We start from the raw sequence: 26,071 nt of genomic DNA, 5'->3' as shown, positions 1-26,071 counted from the left end.
TATGACTAATTCTTCATCTCAGCTATCTATTCATTGCCCTCTGTATTTCATTCAGAATCCCAGGGGTGACTTGTAAAGGCTAGATTCAGAGTTGCTTAAGATTTACCCTGGAAGATGTAAAAAGAAACAGAAAACATATCTACTCTCCAACCTGTTTTATTCCCTGAAGGGGTCACTTTCTGATCCATGAGTTGTTTTTCTCTCCCTTTCAAACAGAGGAAGTCATTAACCCTGAAATATATCTTCAGTTGTCTTGTGCAGTGAAACAGGTTCAGACAGTTGAATGCCTCTTCAAGTCTTCAGCCTGTGTCCCCAGTAAGCATTAGGAGACAAAGATCAGCTTCAGCTGTGATACTTGTCCTTTCAATAATTTTCCATTTTTTTTAAGTACAGAAAAAAGGAAAGAGAATACATATGGCAGTATGATATTCTCAATATGAAAAAATCTTAATATTTTTCACAACCTTTGTTCATTCTACTGGAATTAAATTAAAAATTAATTTTTAAGAAAGAGCATTAAAGGCATTTTCCATCTAATAGGGATGTAAGTCAGGATTTCCTGATACTCGATAACCTGGACTCTTCAAAAATTTCCTTCATAGAAGGAAAGCATTTGGATGAATGAAAAAAATAAATTGTAGTGTCTTGCAGTTAATTTAAGCCCTTTGAAAAAGAACAGCAAAAAGACCATTTTTTTGCAAACTGGCTATGCAATGTTAACCATCAGAAAAACTGACCCGAAAAACACTCTCATTTTTAACTGTCTTTTTGGTGGTTTTTCCTGCTTTTACTTTCCCCTCTATACATAAAGCTTTGATGAAGAGGAATGAAGGGACAGACCTAAAGACAGATTTGCCTGACGGTACAGCAATCAAGTTATATCTTTATCAAAGTGATATCCAGCAGAATGCACTGAAGATCAGTTAACAATATGGAAAAAATGCTTCAAAGACATATAGTGCTGCACTGCAGAGAAAGATCAGGGATTGGCTGTTGCAGAAGCAAGATGAATGCTTCTGATAAACTTGTTGCCCAAAAAACCCCAATAATATTCTTTTTTCGCCTGGAAGTTAAAGGAAATCTATGTTTCTTTTTAAGACTAGGAGGCTAGCTCAGATACTGCCTTTTTTATTATTTATTTTTTATTTTTACTCTACTTTGGATGTGCTGATCTCTTCTAAAATTTAAAACTCAGTAATGGGGAATGCTTATTTTTTTTTTTTAATTGAACAAAAAGAGTGCTCAGTACAGGAAAAGTACTTCCAGTCCAGCCCTACTCATAGTGCTTTTTGATTGCTCCTGGAGATGCTCTTTGGATGAAAGCTCCTGTCAAACTCAATAAAATGACTGACAAGGCCAAATTGGCATGCATTAAGGGAAATGACAAGAGAGAAGCTTAATCATGCCTGTACCAATAGATTGAAGCTGTTTCAGTGATCACACTGCCATCCTGTGTGTGTCAGTAAGGCTTCACTTTCATCTCTGTAGAAAAAGCTATGAGGCAAAAAGGCAATTGGCCTTGATTGCATGCCAAGAGAGCCAAACAGAAAAGTAAAGCTTTCTTGGCACTGATAGCATAACGGGTCACACTAATACATTCTGCTGTGTTCCACAAAACAAATGGGTAAATTCTAGAGAAATGCAGGAATTAATTCTTTTTGCATGAAGAAAGCTTTGAAGTACACCCATTGGCTCTCTCAGACCCTATCCCTGACCCAGTTCTGTCAAAAAAATGGTCAGTGCTAAGTGTGGAAGTTTGTTAGATGAACAAAAAACAGCTGAGTAAACATCAGGTTGGTCCTATATAATGGCTATTAGTACAATGCTATTACTGCAACTAATATTAAAAATAGGCTGCTAATTAGGGAAAGGTTAATCCAGCTCTCTTGCATAGTTCCAAGTGAGTTTGTTGAAAACCCACCATGAAGAATTTGGGTTTCTCCATAGCCACAGCCTATACTGAAGGCTCAAAACCCCTCTAATGAGAAATTTAGAGGAACATAGCTGGCAAACCTTTAGTTTCTTGGGGCGGTATTGGAAATACAAGAGTCCAGCTTGCAGATAAAACTCCTGAGTGTCTCCCCCTGTCATGTTGATGTTTTATATTTTACTATGCAGGATAGTCATGATAGAAGCATTATTCTGAGAAACTGGAGGCTGTCAACCATACTAGAAGACAGCTTTGGAAGCAGATTTTATTCCATGGACTACAACTGGCCACCCTTCAATTATAGGTGGGTGAACTCTAGGACTGAGTTATCTTCTTGACTTTTGTTCTTCTGTTTTCCTTATTTTCCATGAGTATTGATTAGCCTTGCTATTAGAGAAAAATAATCTCCAAAGGACCTCTGCTTTTCTCCGACCCTTTACTAAATTCATAGGAGAGTTGAAAATTCTTAAGTACTGGTTCTCTCTGTTTTGAAAGAGAAAAGGATGCTGCTGTGTCACACAGGAGTTTATCTGGAGTTCTTAAGTCTAGTTTCAGTCCTCCATATGGGACGAAGCTCAGATAGGAGAGACAGAATCACAGATAAGAATTATTTGCTTTTCTCAGTTTTCACTTTTCTTATGTCTCAGTACCACAGGGTTGGGATGCGAGGTGAGGGGCAGGAATGTTGGTGGATTTCTCCTATTGCTCCTTAGTCCATTCTTGTATTTCCTACTTTTATTTTTCTGTTTGCAAATTTCTTTCCTTCTGTCTCTGATCTAAATGTGATTCCCATTCTTTTATTTCTTCATTCTTTAATTTTGTCTAGTGTAAGAGACATCATGCATTCAGAGGTATGATCCCTCTTTTTTATATTAGTTCATCAATGATTTTTACTTACCATATCTTCCTCTCATTCCACTTTATTAACAAATTGCCTTCTTTCTAGATGCTATGGGACTTTGGCCACAGTGTGTCTCCTCAGCCTTCTACTTTCAATTTTTTCGGACTTTTTTTTTTTTCTATTAATTTTGACCTGGTGTCATTCATTAAGCTCTCTCCCCTTTGTGGCATGGGATTGTCTTTACCTCTTGCTGTAAAACTGCAGAATCCTGCTGGATGGTGGCTGTTGGGACATCTCTCTCTGATATGTTTTTTGTTCTTTCCTACCCTAACTAATGCTTCCCATTTTCTATTCTCACTCCAGTCACCATGGCTTTTTGTTGCACATTTTTAAAAGTATTAAGATCCTCAGGAGGTTTCTAAAGTCTGGTTAGAGCCATGAAGTGTTGGATATGTTGGACTACAGTGCTATTAAAAACATATTTTCTATAAATTATGAGAAAAGCTATGTCAAATTATAAGAAAAAAATCTTTCTCTAAGATACAGCAAAAAAAACCCACCCCAAATTATTTTCAGATGACATATATGTAGTACATTCATAGAATGAGTTATTTTTTAAGACAGAACCAGCTTTCAAAGGTGACAATCCCTAAAATCTCTATGCATGACTCATTTATTGCTGACAACCTGAACTGTAGCAGGCTTATACAAACACAAGGCTATAATAATGCTCAGTAGGATTAGGCTATTAAAACTCTTAGTTGTTATCTCTTTTATGATGAGGATTTTCAATAGAACTTGGGAATTTCGGATTATGTGTCCCACCAAAATTCAAGACCAAAGAGATTTGTCTGAGATTCTGCCACTTCGACATTTACCAAATTCCCAACCCTACAGTCACTGTAAGTGTTAACAAGTACTTAAATGAAGTTCAGGTTTCACTCATGAGCCTTTTTCTTTCATTAACCTTAATGAGCTGTGAATCAGAGCTATTGAACAAAGGCAATGAGAAATCAATTACTTATTATAATAATAAGGTATGGTGTGTGAGACAGAGGCAGATCCTACCCTTTAATTTTATGCCTTCCTACATCTCTCAGGTTTATTTTTCAGTTATAAACACACAAACAGCAAATTCTGTGTATTCAGAAAAGCACAGACCAGACTCAGAGAAGAGTCCCTTTAAAGTGGTAACAAAATCTACCGAACACATATCATGTTCAGTGAAATAGCTAATAATATAACTTAGTAGGTGGTAAATGAGCTAATAAAATATGTAATATATTTCTATGTTGGAGTCCAAAACAAGTGTTAAAATAACATTTACCTTTATGTTTGTAGTAATTTGTATAAGCTGCCTGGCAGGAGGTGAGTGTGCTGCACTATTAAAAAAAATATAACAGGAAAAATCTCATTATTTTTAGGTGCTATGAAAGGAAGTTTGTAAATTTTTCCCACAAAATGTGCTTTAAGAAAGAGCAACTAAGCAAAAAGGTCAGCATTGCATGTTAAAATTTAAGACCCAAGAACTAAAACAAACTATCCTGTGACTTAACATATTAGGCAATGATCAACAAACAGAAGAAAAGTGGAATATCGTATGCTCTGGAAAAAGTTATAAAGTGAATAACAAAATGTCAATTTGAGTAATTTTTGATGATTCAACAGATTTATAAAATAAATTAAAATTTCAATTGAACCCTTGCTGAAAAATCTAGAAGAGAAAATTGTATCCTATGACTGCAAATACTGCAAGAATTGCTTTGAAATGTATTAAGTGTCATTTAGGGAAATGATGACGCTGAGCTTCCTTCTGCACAAAGATTTTAATGGGATTGCATTTGGGTAAACCATCAGGATTGAGCAGCAAATGCAGGATAGAGCTTTATTTGGTGGCAGTGCCACTTGGCTCCAGTCCCACAGTTACTCAGATAGACCTGAGAATAGAAGAGTACTCCCAGAATATTTTCCCAGTGTAACAAGTGGAAATATGCTCAATTCCTTTGAATGAAGGGTCAGGTATGTTAATATTTAATTGAACCTGCCTCAAATATTGTCAACTGGGGATGCCTGCTCAGGAAGACACATACATCAATGTTTAAATATAGTCCCATTCCAAGGGGATTTGAAGCATGCACTAACCTTTGAGCTTAGTAATCTGTGTAAGCACTCTCTTCTGCTCCCTTTATCCCACAGACTGCTGCAGCTGGGACTTTTTTTTGTGGATGAAGGTATAAAACGTAGAATAGCATCTCACAAATGAATCAGCCATGCTCCTTTGGGGTGGAGGAATCCTAACAGCAATTGAGCTGTATTAGAACTTCAGTAGCTAGAGGTTAAGTGCCATGAATATTCCCTTTTACTTGGGTTTCTTTATGCTACACCAAGTATACCTTGTTCAGTTTTGGGCTACTTGATTCTAGACAGGGATTTAGCCTGGAAAAAAATATTTGTAGTAACAGCTGGAGTTTTCCTCCAGTACTTAGGAGCTAAGGAAGAGTTGTGATCAGGCTTTTCAGACAGGTACAGTGAAATAAATAATCACAGTCACCACAGAACAAGACGACGAGTTTGTACTTATACATATGAAACATGTTTCTCATTGTGAGATTGGTGAGGTACTGAACAAAGTGACACAGAAAGGTACTGGAGTTTCAGTACCTTCTTTAGATTTTCTGAAGATATTCAAAATTTCACAGCACAGAACTATTTTGAAGTATAAAAATAGCCCAGAGATATTTTGAAGTATGAGAATGGATTTTTAATATAATTAATAGTATTTATTGTATAATTAGGCAATTGCAATCTTCTCTAAGTCTTTTTAATGTTGAAGGGAGATAGACCTGGATATTCTGACTATCTGGAAATTAAAGTCCAGTATAGTAGTGTAGATTTTTGTTTCAGCTGTTCATATTATCACTTTACTGGTTTAGAACACGGCAATAGGTTTCTGGAGTCCCAGTATATAGCTAAAACAATGTCTAGAAGGTATAATTCAAGATCATAAAATACCATATAGTTTATAAAGAGCTCAAAATGTGGATTTTCATAATTTACCTGTTCCTTTAATTCTTAATGTTATGTTCTAATGAAGAATAAATATTGATTATTTGAGTTTTCTGTAATTGCAAATCATAAATACTCAAAAACTCTAAAGCCATTTAATAAAGAACATTTTCTCAGAAACTGGACCATTTAGGAGAATTGAATTGGAATATTGGAATTATTTTTGGCTGTAAAAATCAGGTTGAGATTGATTTTAAAATATCTTTTGTGTAGAACAATGTAAGGGTATTCTTCTGAGGAACATGTGAACATAGTGATATTGAGATTCTCATTAGATCTGTAAATGTTGTTACAAAATGAACTTGCTTCTATTCCTTTCACAAATGAAGACCTACGATTCATAGAAAAGTATTTTCAATAAAAGAACATAGTAAAAGCATTGCTTAGCTTTTATTTGACTCATTATTACTCTCAATATAATAAATTTTGGCTCTTCTTTATGGCTAAGATGACAAGTGCCTTTTAAGACATGTTGTAAATGCTCTGTATCTTTATATAACCTTCATGTAATAATTTCTTAATACTTTTGTAGATTAATAATTACATGATTTATGAAAAATATATAGAGGTCATTTGATAATACAACTAGTTATTAATATAAGAATATTGATACCAACTGGAGAAAGTAATTACCTGGCAACACTTGAGCAAATTCCTTCCAAGCACAGAAAGTCCAGAGCACTCTTTCTAGAGGATGTTAATACCATTTCAGAATTTCAGGTGATTTATATTAGAATCTAATAGTTGGGGTTTTTATTCTGAAATAAAAGAAAAATAAGCCCTTGTTAAACACAAATGAGACAGCCTAAACAGGATATTAAATGAATAAAAGGAAATAAAGTACAGCTAATACTTAAAAGGCATCTGTAATTTTGGGGGAAAAAAGTTTTAATCACTCCTAAAGACTAATTTTAAAACACATAGGTAAAACTAATGTGGTTTACTGAAGTTGCAGTATAGCAGTGAAAGCAATTCCTGTGAAACACAAGGTTGTTCACAGATCTCGTTTGCTCAGAGCAGAGGCATAAGCTAAGATTTGGTAGAAAGAAAGGGACAGGACAATTCAGGACTCCTGCTCTTCAAAGACTTGCCTGAACTTCTTATGTGCCTTATGTGCCTTTTCTAGGAAATTTATTTGACTATTATTTTTGGGTTTTTTGGAATTTTTTTAGGCTACAACCTCTAGACCTGTTAAAAGGTATTCAGGGTATCCAGTCTCCCTAAGGCAAAGCTAACTGACATAAAGGAAGTTTATCTATTTACTTTTTGCTTTAGCTATTTTTAGTGATTGTTTATATAGGAGGCAAGACAGTCAGATCCCTCTCCCCTTAGGGCAGACACTTCTGTGTTTTTTAAGTCTTTTAATCCAAGATATGAAGGGCCCCGGAATTTTTTGTTTGTTTTGTGGGCTTTTGTTTTTGCTTTTCTGTTGTCTATTTTGTTTTAAATTTTCACTTTTCAATGTAATAATATTACTAGGGCTAATGTTGATCATTATGATTATTTTACTTCTTTCAACCATGATAGCCCTAGGGCTGGGCAATAAAAATAGTGGAGTTATCATTTGGTAATTGCTTCCACGGAGACAGTAAATAAGAGCTTAACCCCATCTTTTCTCAAAACTGCTGTTAGCTGTTTTTCAGATAAAATTATTTGACATTTATCTAGAGACATATAATAAGAAAAATTGTATAAGCAGTGATAGGGAAGCTCATAGAGGAAAAAAAAACCCTTACTCATTTATTCATTAAAAGAAAAAAACCTAGAGTCCTTTTTCCTTAAATGAATAGACAGAACAGCTGTTAAGAGAGGAGGAAGTCAGTGGCAATAGAATTGAAATGATGGACAGTAATTTCTGACAAAAACAAAAAGGAATTGTTCTTTCTTGTTTCAGTCTATTAAAATCACAAAGTATTTTGGACTTTTGTTTGCACAATAACCCTGCACTAGTATAGAACGAATGGCAGAAAATAGGCAATAGAACATAAAAGGTCTTATGATTTTTAAATTAAATGATATTAAAGATGAGAGAAGATTTTTGGTTTTGAACTACTCTAAATATTTCGACTTGTGATGAATGAGCTAAAATGTAACCTTTAATGATAAAGAAATATAGTGGTATAAAAAATTTGCCTTCTGCCTATTGATATAGCTAGATCAATGTTTGATTAGTTCACAGATGGTAATTGAATTAAAGCTTGGAATTGCAATGGATAGAGCATTGATTTTTCCTGTTGATTAATCAAGAAGCAACAACTTAGATGCTGAGAAAAAAAAAAAAAATTGCCAGAAAGTATAATTGCTACTAAAACACACGTTGTAAGGCAATGACAAAATCAATAGAAGACTGAATCCATGCAAGTCTGGGTACATCTAATTGCTCAAGATTATTCAGTCTATATTCTGTATTGGCTTTACACTACCTATAAACTTATTGATTTCAGCATGAAATTTGGTCTGGTACCTACCTACCTCTTTTTTTTTTTTTTATTTCTCACCAGGGGTCTTTCCTTACTGAAATCAATAGCAGGACTCACATTGAACCTCAATGATACATGATCATGGAATATTGATACTGAGCATCAATAAGAGACATTTGTATGAAAAATGGGAGAAACAACTGAAAAATGGGGATTACAGTGGCAGCTATAATAATGAGGCTGTTGCTTTGCTACATTAGATGCCTGGCTGAAATCCAATTGAAAAAAAATCAGTTTGCATACAGAGGCCTATGATAAGGATCAAGACTTGAATAAAGAATCCAAGAAAGCATATCTATGTATTCTTCATAAAGAATCCAAGAAAGCATATCTATGTATTCTTAACTTCAGTTGTATGAGTAAAGTCAGTAGAAGTCAAATGATGGCTCATTCAAGTGAACGAAGCATGTGTAAAAAGATTTTTTGCTTGATTGGTTGAAATATACAAAATATGTAGCTACCCAAATATTTTATGCAAATGTCCTTCAAAAGCTTTGTCTTTTTCTCCATATGACTGTGGATTTACAAAGATGTACATTTTGGAGAAGCAGCCTACCATTTGTGCTTTTCTGAACTCGTATTTATTTGAACAAATGCATCATATTTTAATTTTCTTTCTTTTACTGTTCCAGAGAGCTCAACAATTACTGTGTGATGAGAGTCAGACAGTACTTACAATGTGATTTTGTTGTCCCCACATGCCTTTCAAAATCTGTCCAATATCAGGATTTTGTATTGCTCCCCAAGTTACCATTTGAGCTAGTCTGTGCAACTGTCAAACTTTTTAGCTGAGTGACATTTAGAGATGAATACTTCTAATGTTTCCACACAGTGTACTTTGCTTCCCTACTGGAACTATAAAGACACTCCTTTATTATGCTTTAACATATAATCATTACCAAAACGGGCTCCATTTAAACAAAAGTACTTTCAAAATCCAAAGCTTTGATGATTTTCTGAGGCCTCAGTGGCTGAATGAAAATATGCCTGCCTGTCTATTATGCCAGATGTCCCATTAGAGATATGATAGCTCTTTTCAATCTCAGTGATTAATATACTGTGACATCTATAGATGGATGGGAATTGAAGATGATTCTATGTTAGAGGATACTATCCGGTAATTTAGGATATGCATCTATCTCTCCATATACATGCACATGCACCTTTTACATATGCAGATGTAAATGGAATTCTAGAAGATGCAAATGGAATTCCATCTTTTTGGCAAAATTTAATTATAATTAGGAATATTTTTAAACCTGTCTTGTTTTTAAACATAGTAATTTTCCTCTAGACATTATCCTGCCTTCACTTGCTAGCCTGCTGAATACCATCTATACTTATATACATCCCACATTTTACTGAAATGGAAGGCTGCTGGAAGCCTACACTCCATGAAGGAGAATTTACAAGCTTGAAGGAAAGCATTTTTTCCCAAGTAACAAGAAATTAACATTTTTATCATGGCCATGGAAAATGAGAGATGTAGACCCTGGCTACTTAAAGAAAACACATTATTTTGGAAGATTAAGCAAAATCTTGGTCAATTATATTAACAACACAGAAATTTCATGCGATCAAAAGTATTGCCTGAAAAGCTGCGAAAGCTGCAGATCTCCAAGCAGATAATATCACATACCCAGCATCACAGTAGAAATTAAGGTGGTTAACTGAAAACCATGTCTTCTTAGATAAGAGAACCAAATGGTTAAGTGAGATGACTGAGAAAAGTCGAATGCAATTTTCAAAACTGAGACATAAAAAGCAGCTCATTGAATGCAATCTTCTGCCCTTAAAGAGATTCCTGTGGAGAGGGGAGAGATACATGCTGGACTTGCAAATTTAGGACTGAGTTGCTCTGTGAAAAAAACATATTCTGGGAGCAAAGATTGGTTCAGTTGGACAAATCATAAAAATCAGAATATGCTGAGTTGGACAGAATCCATCAGGATCATTGAGTTCCAGCTCCTGGTGCAGGACACCCCAGGAATCACACCATGTGCCTGAGAGCGTTGTTCAAACAATTAATGAACTCTGTCAGGCTTGGTGCTGTGACCACTTCCCTGGGGAGCCTTTTGTAATGCTCAACCACCTTTTGTGTGAAGAACCTTTTTCTGATACCCAACTCAGCTTTATGCTCTTTGCCTGGGTCCTGTCCCTGGTCACCACAGAGGAGATCAGTTCCTGCCCCTCCTCTTCCCCTCACGAGGAAGCTGTAACTGCAATGAGGTCTCTCTCAGCTTCCTCTTCTCCAGGCTGAACAGACCAAGTGACCTCAGCTGCTCCTCATGCAGCTTCCCCTCAAGGCCCTTCACCATCCTGGTGGTTCTCCTTCAGCCTCTCCTCTTCAGAGTGGTCTTGGGTAAAGTTATATTTGTGAGACTCGCTGTTAACTGCTAGGTAAGGTTCAGCAATTTTCTGTCTGAAAGTCCTCACTATCTTTCCTGTAAGTGCTCTGACATCCAGGCTAGAGAGAAAGGTTTGGTTTTGTGAGGTTCTTAAGGAGCAAGACACTGTACAGTTCGATTTCTCTTTCTCACTACAAATATTCATGGCAGTTCTGACATTTGTAATGTAGATACTTATTGACGGAATAAGAAAGAAATAACATTCACATTTTAGTAGTTAAGAACAAAATCCTGGTATTTTCCTCACTTATAATGGTTAAGATCATAAAAAGTTAGGGTAAAAATATATCAAAGGCCAGTTACATAGCACAAGCAGTTAGTTTATGCTCACTAATGTTCTTATTAAAATAGTTTTTTCAGAATATTTGGGGAATATATATATTGTAAAAACTAACCGTTTACTCAAAACCATTATTCTAAACTCAGAAATCTTGATAGAATTAAGTATACAGATATATTCTTATATAGTGTAGCATCTGCTGTGTATATGCATGCTTATGTCTACAAATAGATATCTACAACTGCCATAGAATATGTAACGGGCAGTTATGTTGAAGACCCCTTTGAGGTGATATACAGCAACCATAAAGCAACAACACACAACAGTAATACCTGAGCAGCTTTCCTTGCTCACAATCACCTCAAGAAATCTGCTATGATTTCATGCAAAGTCCTGTTAATTACTCCAAGTCTGCACTTCAACTACTTCACTTCATGAAGCCTGGATCTCTACCTGGAGTTGTTGGAGAAGGTAGTTTATTTGTGTTCATTGTCTGTACAGGGCATGGGATTAGGCATCTGTACTTACTTGAGTGGATGCCGCTAAGTGGTCATCACTCAGGATCTTAAGTCTCTTACCCATTGACCTAAATACAGATACCTAATTATTTCCCCCATCTTTAAAAGTTATCCTGCTTCGGGATTGATATGAAATCTTGCCAGTTAGTTATATATGATTAGTATGTACAACATTGTGATTGTTGCTTCATTAACTAAAATAAGTTTAGACTTTGATTTATATTCTACATTTTTAGCTGCATCTCAGTATTTCATTTATATTTCTTGGTTTAGCCACTTAATCGGCTACAGAGTTTAAGGATTTGTCTGAAATAGTTCCCAAATCTCTATTTAGGTCAATACCCTGATGCTCATTTTTCATTTAGCATCTATACACTGTTACTTCTTTCGTGATCCAAACTCATTAGTCTGTATTTATCTGCATTTGTCATCCATGAGCCAGGTGCATTTATTTTTTACATCATTATGTATTGCATTGCTTTTCTTCATTTGTGGTTCTTTCTAAGCACAACTGATAGAGTATTAGGAGCTAATCCCAAACTCACCACATTGATTTGAAGAAAAGAAACACAGAGATTGGTTCCATACAATTTATACAGTTGCCTACAACAACTTGGACAGGTATTGGTAAATCACAAATCTTCATGAATTACTCTACATTCATGAATTATCAACCATAAATCATTGTTCACATTTTACTGTCTGATATTTACTGTTCTTTATTTTTTTTCTTTAATTTCTAAAATAATTGTCATCCCATGGCAAAGAAGAAATTGGCATGACGTGTTGAGGCAAGTAAGCATACACCTCAAATATAAATAATCCTATTCCACATACCTTCAGTGCACTTGCTTATCAGAGGGTGAATGGTTTTCTTTCATTAGCACAGCTGTATATACTGTGCTTCTCAGATGCAGGTGCAAAAATGTGTGAATACTCTATGAATGGCTACACAAATGGACATTGATTTCTTGCCTGCTAATGCCTAACCTTATCATTTTTTTTTTTTTTTAATTCCGTTTCAAACTATATAATTCAATTGAATCATATTTTACTGCTTGGCAAGGTATAGAACTCTGATTATAAATCAGATACCCCCTTCAGATATCTGCTGGAAGCATAATCTGCTCAATGTAAAACACTTCTTGTATGGGTTTCTATTTCATGTTTATCACTACATTCTACTCAATCTGATCAAAACACCATCATAAAAAAACACTGATGATCTTAAATGGGCTTTCCTACAGTATTATACTCTTTAAACTCTGTTGGTTTGTTTGTTGATTTATTCATTTAATCTTTCTCCTTTTCTCACAAGGAGGAAGGTCCTGACTTCTGTTGCCAGAACCTGGCCCTTAGTTGACTTTATGCCCTACTCTATCATTTTGGGAAAACATACAATTTAAAGTGGTCCTTTGGATTCTGTATTTAGGACATTCTTAGTGAAGCTGGCCTCTAAGATTTATTCAGCAATATATAGAAATTTGCAGACAGGCAGAGTATCTGCGTAAATCCTGGAAACAGGGAAATTTATTTCTCATTAGAGAAATATGGACAGATACACCAAACAGTAAAAAGAGTGTGTGAAATTTATCTATTTACATACTTAAAAATGTTCTCCAAAGCAGTTTTAAAAAATTTGCTCACACATTTAGTGCATGAGAAGCTATTAAGGAAAATACAACTAACTTAAATTAAATATAACTGTAAATGCATGAATGGGGGAGAGGAAGAGTGCTGTTCTGAGCTATGTCAGGGTTACTTTTTCTTCCTGAATGAGAAATGGTGTAAGCACAGTAGTTCCAAAACTCCTGTAAAGCAATAGAAAGACTTTTGGCAGATAGATCAGGTTTGCATAGACTGAAGATCCAAGATTAAACAAAACCTGCTTATTACCACAGAATGGTAACTACCCAAGTAAAACCAGTTTTTAGTAAGCTGTTTTGCCCCTGGTCACTGCATTAGCCTTATGTAAGCCCTGCATTACAAGGTGAATGCTAGGTTCTCTTTCTCTACTCATAGATTGAAAAATATTGATGTTTATTAAAAAAATCCTCCATCAGCCTTGAATATTATGAATCCTTTTCTGTTCTTTTGTTCACATCAAGTCCCCTCTGATTTTGTAGTACACATTTTTACTTGCATATTGCAATTGCATAAATAATTTCTTAGGGAAAAAGCTAGTGTATAATTTTCAGAGCATATTTAAGCAGGTATTTTAATATTTATAATACATTAAATCTAGAAGGCAGTTACATCCAAATATCCTGATAAACTGATATTGATTTGTTTAACTGCCCTAAACAAAATGGATAGTATAATTTCTCTTGTTGATTAATAAATGCTCTGGTTTTTCTTTCTTTTTTTTTTTAGTGGTTGGCAGAATGTTTGGGGAAACTGAAGTATCTTTTGAAAACTGCAACATTAATTTTTTTAAAATTTTATTTTCATGTTATATTTAGAACTATGATAATTGCAAAGATTTATACTCTCACAAAATATAGTGATGAGATTTCAAAAAAATAGATTTAATAGTTCCCTTTAGAGAATATGAAAATTATTTTAGGAAGGAGTAACTGTGAATTATACACAGTGACATCTATAATATTCATGTGAAAAGCGTACAAGCAAATGTGAAATTCATGAAAACTCCCAGTCATTCGTTGTTCCTCAAAACTGAATGAAATAATAAAATTGCTGCTGGAACATTCTCAGCAGGCTTTTCAATTATATAAGAGTCATTCACCATCTGTCAACCCCCATATCTGGTTATTTATCTATATGATGACTCACTGCAGGATGCTGTATCACCATTATTTAATCAATACTCTGTCTATTTGCACCCCTCTTGACAGCTTGTGTCCATATCATTCGTTCATTGCCAGCCTACCATCAACATGCCTAGAAAGGCATCTCTGGCTGCTGTCTCATGGCAGCTGATGCCTTTGGACACATCTGTCCTGCAACCACCCCATCACCACTGAGTCCATTCCCATTACAGCACCAGTAACTCCACAAAGCTACTCCAGCCCATGCTTCTCCCAAAGGAGGAATGGAATCTTGCCCAGGGAAGTTGACATCTTGAGAAAAGATAATCATCTAAAGAAAGAGTGAAAAGGAGACAGAGCCTCTCCATGGAAAACATCAACAAGGTCTGGTGCAAGGAAAATTGCATAGATGTTCCTTATTCCTAATGTAGTTCAAATTGTTCCTTGTGGGAGAGAATTCCTCTTCTCAGTTCTCTCATACAGGAGATCATGGAACCAGATACAGTCTGTGGAGTGGAAATACCTGAGATTATTAATTAAAAGCTGACTGCAATGCTGAAATTTGCTCAGTAGGAATGCTGAGTAATTTACTACTACCAAAATGGGAAGAGCCTGTAGAGATATTAAAAAATAAAAACCTGTGAGACAATGTGTAAGAGTTGCAGATGCATTTTGAAAAGAAGCTTTTGCTACTATACCCACAATTTCAAATTTTATTAACTCATGCAATGAAAATCTCACAACAAATCAGCAGATAATACTACAAAATCATTAGGCTGGCATCAAGTTTATGTTTCCTCATAATCTGCTGGATTTTCCTAGGGAAGTTGAGAAAAGGTTCTCTTTTGAATTCTACTCTGTTTGTATGCTTTATGCAAGTAACCAGTCTAGATTAACTTAATCAAGGGCTCTTTATTCTATGTGATAGGAATCTGTTAAAGAAAAGAGTTTCCACATGGAATAATTAGTCAGTGGACAAGATGTCCTATCTACAATAGCCTCTCTTGGAGAATATACTTACAAATTAATTAACTTTCATCAGTGAGAGTGGAAAGGAAGAAAAGTAGTGAAATGTTTATTTAAGCAGAGTAAAGAAAGGAACACTCATTTGCAACAGACTTCCATTTGGTTACTTAAATTTTACAGTGGCGTAAAATATGGTTTCTAGATTTGTTATTAATTGACTATAGAGTTTTGAAATGTATCAGAAGTGAGCGTCAGTTATATAAATGTTAATTTCACTGGTAGAATGAAACAGAATTTCAAGTTTAATGAGAAATGCTTATCTGGAGTGGGAACAAGAGAAAAGTTATTACAACTTCTAATGGTATAGGTGTACAGGTGTTAAGATTTAACCCTGCTCATGGGAGAGGTTGAAACAATTCTCATCAATAATGCAGAATAATAGGGATAATGGCATGAAATTCATACATCACCCTCTGTTTGCACCCATAGTATCATAAATTATTACTTTCTGACATTAGGTTAATCAGTGTACATAGATCCCAGGAAAAGATTTTCCAGGTCTTTTCCTCTTCTGGCTTGTTTCCTGCCTCCATGGAAGGAAGAGTCACCTTGAAATTTGAATGACCTTGCTCTTTTCCCTCAGCTCAACACAGAGCATCCACACAGAGCATCCTTCTGTCAGTGATGGAGCAACAAAACACCTTTCTTAGCTATTTTAAGTTAAATAATCAAATGCATAAGTGCCTAAAATATAGGAAGGGATTAGTATTCTAAGAGGGGACATCATGAACACAATTCTGCACCTTATATAAATAAAGTAGGTAATAAATATAAATGAGGAGATAAGGCTACAGCTAAACTATGCAGAAGAGATGCAAGAGATTAATGTATGCTAATAAATTTCCCTTGAAGTAAGGAACCATAGCCAAGAAAGGAAAACTTGTCCTAATGATATTAGATAGAAAAAATATGGAAAACAATTGCTGGCAAAGATTTTAAATGTGGAAATTCTCATCTGCTTTCAAGCAATTTTATCTCCAATATTTGGCCAGCATTAGCACCTGACACACTAGAAACTGGCTCCCAACTTTGAATATGAACTCCAATACAAGAGCACATTCACTTAGAAAACCCTCAGAGAAGACAAACCATCAGAGCAAAAATCCTGACAATTTTCAAGTTTCAGCCCAAAACTGAGTATCAGAGATCTTCTCCCTACTGCAACAAAAGTAGCAATTAAAAGAGGAAAAATAAGTCATCCTAGAAGGCCAGATGTAACCTAGGCAACTTGAGAAATATATGAGGAAACACAGAATACCCATAATGTGCTTATGTGTTCTTGCAAATACATAAAAATAAAATACTTGTTTCCTTTAAATAAACAGAACAATAAGTTCTGAAGCATGTAGCATGTTATTGTACAAAACTGGTAAGTAATGGAACATTTTTAATGCTCACATAATTAAACAAATATGAATTCTATTGCTGTGAATAGGTTGGGACTTCCTGAGAGTACTCTAAGCAGACACATTTCTTCTTCTATCTAAAATGTAAATGAAAATGGCCTCTTGCTCAATAATAATTGAAACAGATTAATTAATCAATCTGTTATTTCTTTGGTTTTGTGGGGTTTTTTTTACATTTCTAGCAGAATAAACAGAATCAAAGCCTACAGTATACTAAAATATTGTCTAATATTTAGTAGATTTTTCTTTTTGCTATTGTTTGGAGAAGAAATAATCTAAGAAAAATAATGATATGCCTTTTTACTGATTTTGAAAAATGGAACTCTTATTAACTCTTCAAAATGCTTCTAACTGTATGACATAATCACATCGATGAACTCAAATTAATATTTTTTTTTCATTGCACAGAGAGCTGCAAACCAAATTACCCATTTTGCAGGCTTTTGCTTTGTGATCCACTAGCCTAGAGCATCAGAAAGAGGTTCTTTGAAACTGTAAATGCTAATAACCTTTGGATGAGTAATTTGTCCAGTCTCTGATACTTTCGTATTCTGTTGATCTAGACAAGACCAGCATGTCCAGATAAAGAAAATGAAATGCAGTCAAAATCAAATTCTACTCATTTAAATTGGATACTCCCATAGAATTGCTCATACTGGCACTCAGTTTTTCTGGGACCTCCTGCTGCATTTTTGTTCAAAGAGTAAGACTATTAATTCACAAAATTTAGTTTTTTAGGCTCTATACTTCAACATGATCAATGTTTTGTGTGTAAATTTGATTTAGATTCAAATTTATTATTATTCAAGTTTATTGAGAAGCTAGCTCTAAAATTTTGTGAGAACTCCATTTTAGGAGAGTTTGTTTAAGCAGATGGCAGAGTTGGTTAAGAAATTAGGCTTTGTCAGTCAGTAGACCATTTTTCAGTAAGGGTATAATCCATTGCTTAGTACCAGAGTGGCCTAGAGTGTCATTCCTTTCTGAAGTGTGATAAATTAAGAGAACCATTGTCAAAAATAGACAATGTGTTGTCTAGACAAGAGTAGAGTAAAAAGAGTAGGGGTTATGTGTTAAAGAGCCAGTGCAAAGTTACCCCTCAGCACACTTGACACTTGGTGAGATTTCTTGATATTTATTAAATACCAAATGGTGACATTTAGGAAGGCAAAAACACATAACCTGCTACTAATAAGCTGTCAAGATTCTATTGCCTATATGAGCATAACTAAAATAGCAACAGATATGTTTATGTATGCAAATGCATAAGCATATATACACACCAGAAGCTACAAAATCACTAAGCCATATGCTGGTCTGTGTATTATTTAGCATTTTATTGTTCACTTATCATATTCTGTCTTCAAAAGTGAGAAGGTGTACAACTGCTCATCCCCTTTGTCCATTCACACCACTTGGCTCTGGGATATCTGCTGATACTAATGGGCATACTGGACTTTGATTTTGTGTGTGTTTAGTCACACACCCTTGAGAAAAAGTGTTCATGGCCAACCTGCTGAAAAATTCTGAAACAGTTCAGAATGTGAAAGCACTCCTCTTTAAGAACATCAGCAATAGGCACGCAAGATTTTGGCTCTGTGTATTGATTACTAAGACACTAACTGAGGGGAGATTTGGAGTGAGTGTTTTTTTTCTGACCATCAAGGCAGAAAGTATTTGTAACAATGGACCTTATGCAAAACTGATTTGCTTAAGGTTTCTTTTTCTATTTATTTCCAGTTTAATACAATTTGGATTAAAGTTGTTTCTAGCCTGAGAGTGTTACATATTGACCAGAAGGTGTTTTTATACAAGAACTAGTACATTGCTAATAAAGTGGATGTATAACATAGTTTGATATATATAGCATGTATAACATAGTACATTGCTAATAAAATGGATGACAGATGTTGTGTTTCAGATATATGATGCATTATTCTTGGACTGCTTTTGAACTGTTTCCTTGCAAATCCTGATTATATGAATGCTTTACTGATATGTATCTACCGCTTGGAATTATTAAGCAGATGCAGTACAAGAGTAAATGAATGCGGGAAAAGAGATGTAAAATAAGAATGGGAAGAATGGAATGTTTTTTGATTTTTATTCTAGGGTGAAGCAAGTTGTCCTGGGAACTTTATCAGGACATGATGTGCCAATGGCAGCTTTTGTAAACCTGGGGAGTTTTTGCATATGTATCAGAGAAATATACTAAAAAAATAGACTTGCCTTCTTTGTAGTTTTATTTTTTTTTCAATAGCCTACAAATAAGCAGAAAAGAGACAGGATTTTTACTAAAAAGGGATTTTTTTTAAACTAAAAATGGTAAAATAATGTTAAAAAAGGGTTTTTTTACTAAAAAAGGTATAAGGTAAAAAATTGTCTTTTTCAGGCTTGAAAAAGACGTTTCTTAGTTTTGTATTTGTCAAAATATTAGTGGGAGATGATAAACAAATAGATCATGACTGATAAGATATTAGTGGCTTTTTGTAGTCCATAAAAATAATCAAAATGTAAACAGATAAGAAGGCTTTCAGGAGATTCTGGGATAGCCTCTTGTAGATTTGTGTTATTTTATGTTTTATTGTGTTTATATTATGTACGCAGTTTGTTCTATGTTCATTTATATTGCATTTGGTTTGTTCCATGTACCCCCTCATTATGTTGGTTCCATCCCCTGTTTCCCGCCTTCCTTCCCTTGTCAATCATCCCAAAAAGTGCACAGTCATTCCCCTGTCCCCTCCCAGGGTCCCTGTCTGTCATCCGGTGTCCCTGCCCCACCATCCAGAATCTTCCATCCAGGGCATCGGGTGATTGGGCACAGCCCTGGGGTCCCTCCCATATCTCCTTCCTATTGGCCCTTCCCCAAGAGCGAGCCACTCCCCACTGATTCCCATTGGTCCAGGTTTTCCCCGCCCCCTGTCCTATAAAACCCTCGGTCCCCCTGTTCCAGGTGCCTTCTCTGGCAGGCACCAACCCAGTTGCTCTGTTACTGGGTGGTTGGTTCCTCGCGCCTTCGTTCTGCGTTGTCCCTGTTGGGACGCAATAAAGAGGATTTCAGCCCTCAGAGGAGGACTCTCTTCATTCATTACGCTGCGGGGTTTTGGCTGCCTCTTCTGACCCACACAGCGCTCCCCAAAGCCCACAGAGGTCCAGCGGGGAGTGCTGGAGACCTGCCCACTCTCTCCCTCGCGGAGAGCTAGCCGGGGGCGAGACAGGCTTGAGGGGGAGAACACGGCAGCCTCTGAAGTGTCAGTGACACCTTTGAAGATGGATGCATAGATCATGTATGCACATATTGGACAGAAGATCCAGCACAGTTAAAAACCTATAAGAAAATGCACAATTCTATGTACAAGGTGCCAGTTAAAAGATTTGTGTCCAGGTCTTTAGGCTGGTAACTCCGTCATTATACCACTTAATAAGCTGCAGACTAATGTTACCAAAGGAAGAGACATAACTCCATGAATGGAGACCCTGGAAGAGCCTAGAAGCATATTCAGAAGCAGTACCATGACCAGTATGATTATCTCCCCCTGAATTAACAGCTGGTAGTTCTACTTGGATGTCAGTGATTTCTAGAGATCAGTTGTAAATCAGTGTCATGAAGTTTCAGAAGTCTGTGGTATGCCTAAAAGTAGCTTTTGGGATGAATCATCAGGCAAAAGAAACCTAACATAGTGAATTCACACATTGCAAATTACATTTAAAGCAACACATAATTATACAAGATTTTTAGCTGTGCTGTGACATTGCCTATTTTCTGCCATCACCCCAAATTTAAAAGTTGATCATCAAAACCAAGTGAGATAGAACAGACATAAAATGAAGCCACAAGAATAATTTAGTCAAATCTTAATTGCAATGATTTAGCATTGTCCAGTGGGCATTGCAAAAAAATTAACAAATCTTGCAGAAAGATTAATTGGTACCCAGTAATAAACCCAGTCTCCACATGATACATAAAATTAAACATGAAGTTTCCTCATGAGATTTGGATTATTATTTAACTACTTGAATAATTATCACTGTTTCTATTCTGCAGAATTTCCATTTTTGCTTTAGTTTGAAATCCCATTTGTGCAGAATTGTCTTGACAGCCTCAAGAACCATGAAACACGCAGTGCTCAGTGCTGCTTTGTGATGAGCTTGGCCTGCAGCATTCTCATACCTTGCTTCTCTCAGCAGGTGAAACCAGGAACCTGATGAGGTCCCATATGGATCTGTCTGCCTCATTCCACCCAGCTCTTTCCTGAGGGGTTCAGAGTCCCACTGCTGCTGAGAGCATTCCTGCTGTGACAAGCAACCACTAAGTGCTGCTGGAGTCATGTGAGCCAGCTGGAGCTGAGCGTGACAGTGCTGTGATGGGAAACGCTGGTGGGACGCATTCAGCGTGGGCAGCTGCAGTGGGAGCTTCAGGTTCAGCTCCGGATGGTGGCAGCTGAGGTGCTGACACTTTGCAGGGCCCGGGCACCTGTGGCCCAGCCATGTGACTGGACACTCAGGGACACAGCAGGAGCAAAGGAGCCAGACTTTTGCTCCCTTTGAATGAAGTTAAAAAATCACAGGTTTTTCTTTTCTTGTGTTCCTGCCTCAGAGGCACCGACTCAAGCTGTTACTCAATTATTGCACCAAGATTAAAGGATAAAGATATTTGAGACTCCGGTATGAGAAATATAGGATTGAGCTAGCAAGGAAACCTGGTCTGACTGTGTGGCAGGTGCGTGAGTGTGGCTGCCAGAGTGTCTCTTGGATGGTTGAATGGGGAAGTTCCCCTAACAGCACTCAGGGCTCTGTCTTCAAGAGATCAGTGCAGAAACCAATTGCATGTCTCATGGTGGAAAGCATCTCATGATGAACTTGAACTCCTGAGAGATGAATAGAAATAGCCAATATGACAATTCAATTATTTATATCTTACCCAAAACTTCGAACGTAAACAAGTGACTCATAACTTTGAGTGAGGATCTGTGTTTAGCATATGTAGACCCAAAATATTTTTTGAAAACAAACCTTGAGTAATTATTTTCTTTCAAAATATATTCGTAAGCCCACATTTTTAAATGCTGGCCTTTATTGAAACCATTGTACTAAGTCATAAATACCAAGTGGGTTACTGCCTTCCTTGTTCAGAAGAACTAGTTATCTTCCAGGTTTGTGGCATAGCATGCTAGCCAAGTAAAACAGGTGAATGCAGTATCTTGCCATCATGTTTTTATTGCTGGGGTGACAAGGAAGCCTGTGAGAGAGATTTCCTAGAAAGGCTAGAATTGAGAAAAGAGGAGGTTAACTTATGGACTTTAGGGAATACATAAAACTGGGCTCTCTTAATTTAGAGGGGCTTCTTTCTCAAATAGATAGTGACATAGACATCATAGGAGTAGCAGCTTCATAACTACAGAATATGGGGAAGTATTCCTCCTTCTCATAGGCTGAACTGGCAAATAATGGATGTTTGTATGACATGATGAATTCAATGGGTATGTTTAATCCCTTTGGCAAAACACAACTTCCGACAAGAAACATCCATTAACTGCTCTTCCTACCCTCAGGTAATTTATTTCTGATGTCTTTAATTAGACTTTTAAAAATGAACGAGTCTTATTGTATGACATTTTCTGCAAAATTCCTATGTGATTAGAATTTTATCAAATGCTTGAAGGTACTTCCTGTTTGAAGCTTAATCAATAAAACAAACAAGTAGGTATATTAAGGGAATGCAAATAAAATTAGACAAAATTGCATAAACAATAATCAATATGTTTCTTACAAGAGGATCATAAGTTTAGATATAAGAAAGGGTTTTGCAAAAGTTATCAGATGACCGTATGAGTCATTCATTTAAATATGTGGGCTGAGATGTGGTGGGTGACTAAGATGTTCCTTGTTTATGTGCTTAGGTACTTTATTTTTGGAATGTTCTCCTTAAGTGTTATCTATATTAGAAAAATTACTCAAAGTAGCCTCTAGTAATGAAGTAGCTGAGAACTTCTACATAGACAAGTATGGTAGAGTTGATGATGTCAGCATCCTGATTGTGTCATATTATTCATTCCCCCCTCTTTTTCTATGGATGTGAGTTTTTTTAAGTGATGGGATATTTGGTTTGAGTTTAAAATAAAATAGTACATAAAACAATCAGAAGAAGCACAACAATAAGCAAGAAAATACTAAACTACAAAATGACACGATACAATAAAATTATAAACTGCAATGCTAGCTTTTCATTCAGTGTTTTATGGATGTACTGAGACTTTATAGTGTCTCCTGCTGTTCATAGCTCTTGGGCTAATTAGCAGATGCTTAAAATCTCCAAAGATTTGGTCCAGAATTGCTAATTACCTCCTCTATAGCCCAGACTGAAGAGAGCCTGTAAATACAAAGTATGTGCCATGCACCTTTCAGGCATGCACTCCTCACTCATAAGAAAAATCATGTGACGTTTTCTGAAACTCCAGTTTTTGATTGCCTCAGGATGCGTTGTTTTTTTTTTTTAAGAGGTTAAGATCTAGTCACATTCTCACCTCTGATCTCTCACATTTCAAGAGAAACCTGATGAACCTGATAGCAAGTGGTACTAGCTTTTAAGCGAATCAAATCTTTAAAAGAAATGCTTGACAGTCATGGAGACAGCACCCATGCTTATAATGAGCAAAGCCGCTCTCTTTTGTGTTAAATGGTGTCCATGTAATGCTTATGTGCTGTTTAACATTAACACATTTAAAGCTTAGAAAAACTAACCAAGCAAAGCCCCTCATTTATAGTAAAAGCTTCAGAAAGTCATTTCCTTAGCTAGTAGGCTGATATTTTGTTTGGAGATGACTGGGATTTTATAAGGCTACATTTCTGCATTTAAAAAAATGCATCACAAAGCCTTGACAACCGACTCATCTTTGAGAAAAAAAAATTTACTCAACCACCTACATTTTAGGGATGTATCTACAAACAGGTACTTCTTTGTGAACATATGTATAGCACAGGAGAAACACTGTCATGGTTTGAATTTCTGTGCCCAGTTTTATGATTTTTTTCACCTACTTTAACAACTTTGTGTAATGAACAGAAACACCTACCTTCAGTAAAGCTAGTTATTCTAATACTGTTATTAAATAATCATGGCTCATGTAAGGCTCTGATATATTTTTTTATCTTCAGTGCTTTTCATGGAGTGAGTTATTCTTGTTAGCTCAGCTAAACATAACAACTGTCAAAACTGGGCCCATGTTGCTTAAAACTCCATTAGTCATGGTGACTGAAACACATATCAGTCTATTCTTAGTTCAGTCCCACACTATTTAACATCTCAAGGCCTAAAATCTCCTAGGAGTATACAGTGGTTGTACATGCTAGAGGTAACAGGTCCAAAGGTCCCTTGAAGGAAAGGATCATATCAGTACAATTAGAAGCAAATTCTGGTGAAAGCATTTTGAAGATTTTCCTGAAAAGGATGTTGAACCTCTCACAGGATCACCTCTCCATTAGAGTTGCATGTAGTAGTAATACCCAAAAAAATGGATGTGACCTCTTTTACCAACACAGAGCTAAAATCTCTTCTTGGCTGTGCTGCTTTCAGCTAGGACAAAGATACTTTTCTTCATGGGAGTTGGTATGAGTCAAATATTGAATGTGTGCTTTAGAATATGTGCTGTACACAGTATTGATAACATGGGGGTGTTACTGCTGAGCAGTGCACAGAGTCAAGAACTTTTCTGCTTCTCACACTGTCCCACCAGCAAGGAGGCTGGGGGCGCTCAAGGAGGTATGATGGGACAGAGCTGAGACAGCTGACCCCCACTGATCAAATATATATTGCATATGATGCATTGGTCAGTATATAAAAACTGGGGAAAGAGAAGGACAGGGGAATATTTCCTGGAGGTTGCTGAACACCTAGCTGTCCATCAGTGAGACATGGTGAATGAATTCCTTATTCTGTTCTGCTTGTGAATGTAGCTTTTGCTTTACCTATCAATCTGTCCTTATCTCCACCCACAAATTTTCTTATTTTACTCTTTCAATTCTCTTCCCACCCCATTCACTCTCAGGGGTGAGTGAATGAATACTGGTGAGGGTCTAGTTTGCCACCTTGGTTTCTTACTTACTATTACATTGACCTAGCAGTTTAATTTTTTTTGGAAACTATTAATGCAAATTTTAGGACTTCAAGTGCTGTTTAAAACCAGAACTATTAGACTTTGCTGGTCATGTTTTAGGAAGCATGAGATTAAGTGGTGAGGAAATTCATTTTATTAATCAGTAACTGACTATTAAACTATCAGACTAAAGATATGAACTATTAACACCTTTTTCACTTTAATAACTGTCTTTGTATTTTTAACATCTAATCATCCTAATGAATCTTGAAGGTGTTGCATAGAGATACCTCTATTTATTTCTTAGTAATTTTTATGCATGTCTTATCAGTAAGATGAAACCATTCCTGATTGAGTTAATTTGATGCACTTAAAAACATACTAGGAATAATAAGTAAGCAATATATAAAATCACAAACCTTAACAAGAATTAGGTGGCATTCTATAGTGTATTTTATGTCTGGTGTTTATCAACTGTCTCAACTTTTCTACTGCACTTATCCTGATATAAAAGGATATTGCTCGTAATTCGTGACACTGCTGTCTTTATAGTTTCACTGTCACACTGAAATAAAATAAATTTTGCCTGTGATTCAGAGGCTATATTTTTCCAGACAAAGATGCATGCCATTCAAATGCACAGGAATGGGTCCAAAAACTACCATAGCTAAAGGGAACTTTCACTTATAAGACAAAATCTGGGGTTTTGCCAGAAAAGAGGAATGAAATCTCTTATGGCTTTAGATGCCACATTTAATTCACAGTTGTGTGAGTATGAGAAAAAACCCAGTTTGACGAGAGAGAAAAGTTGAGAAACTATATGTCCATTCATTAGTATCTTCCTTATTGACACTCTGCTATAGTGTCTGCATATATAAGCATTTTCTGAGAACTCCAAATATTATATGTTGGTTCAATCATGGTTTCTATCACAGCTGTAGTAGTATTGAATAAGATCATAGGTTTTGTACAAGGAAAGTGCTAATTTAGATACTAAGGGATGTTAAATCCCTTATCACTTAGAAAGAAAAAACAGATTTTCTGTGACCAGAAAAGCTGTAACTTCTCTAGTCACTACTTTGCTTGATGGATTTATTTCATATATGTTAGGGTAAACACAACTTAGGTTGTGTTTAAATGTTCAGTATTTAAAAAAATTTTAACTTACTTTGACTTTTTGGAGTATATTTAGCAGACATTAAATGTCCAGAAAAATGAAAACAACCATCAAAATAGGTGCTTGAAATGAACAGTATAT

At 35.9% G+C, this 26,071-nt stretch overlaps 1 protein-coding gene across 1 annotated transcript in view; it reads left to right on the top strand.

The window, feature by feature from the left end:
- The window catches only part of LOC121469887 (uncharacterized), a 292,449-nt gene extending 267,046 nt beyond the window's left edge, over nt 1-25,403 (top strand). The window contains exons 5-6 of the mRNA XM_072928962.1: nt 2,119-2,234; nt 20,909-25,403. Of these exons, the coding sequence (XP_072785063.1) occupies nt 2,119-2,234; nt 20,909-20,912 (120 nt within the window). The 3' untranslated portion in view covers nt 20,913-25,403. The remainder of the gene's footprint in view (nt 1-2,118; nt 2,235-20,908) is intronic.
- Nucleotides 25,404-26,071: the final 668 nt, after the last annotated feature.

This window comes from Taeniopygia guttata, chromosome 4, assembly GCF_048771995.1.
Source record: "Taeniopygia guttata chromosome 4, bTaeGut7.mat, whole genome shotgun sequence".
NCBI lineage: Eukaryota > Metazoa > Chordata > Aves > Passeriformes > Estrildidae > Taeniopygia > Taeniopygia guttata.
This window is presented reverse-complemented; position numbering and strand designations above follow the sequence as displayed.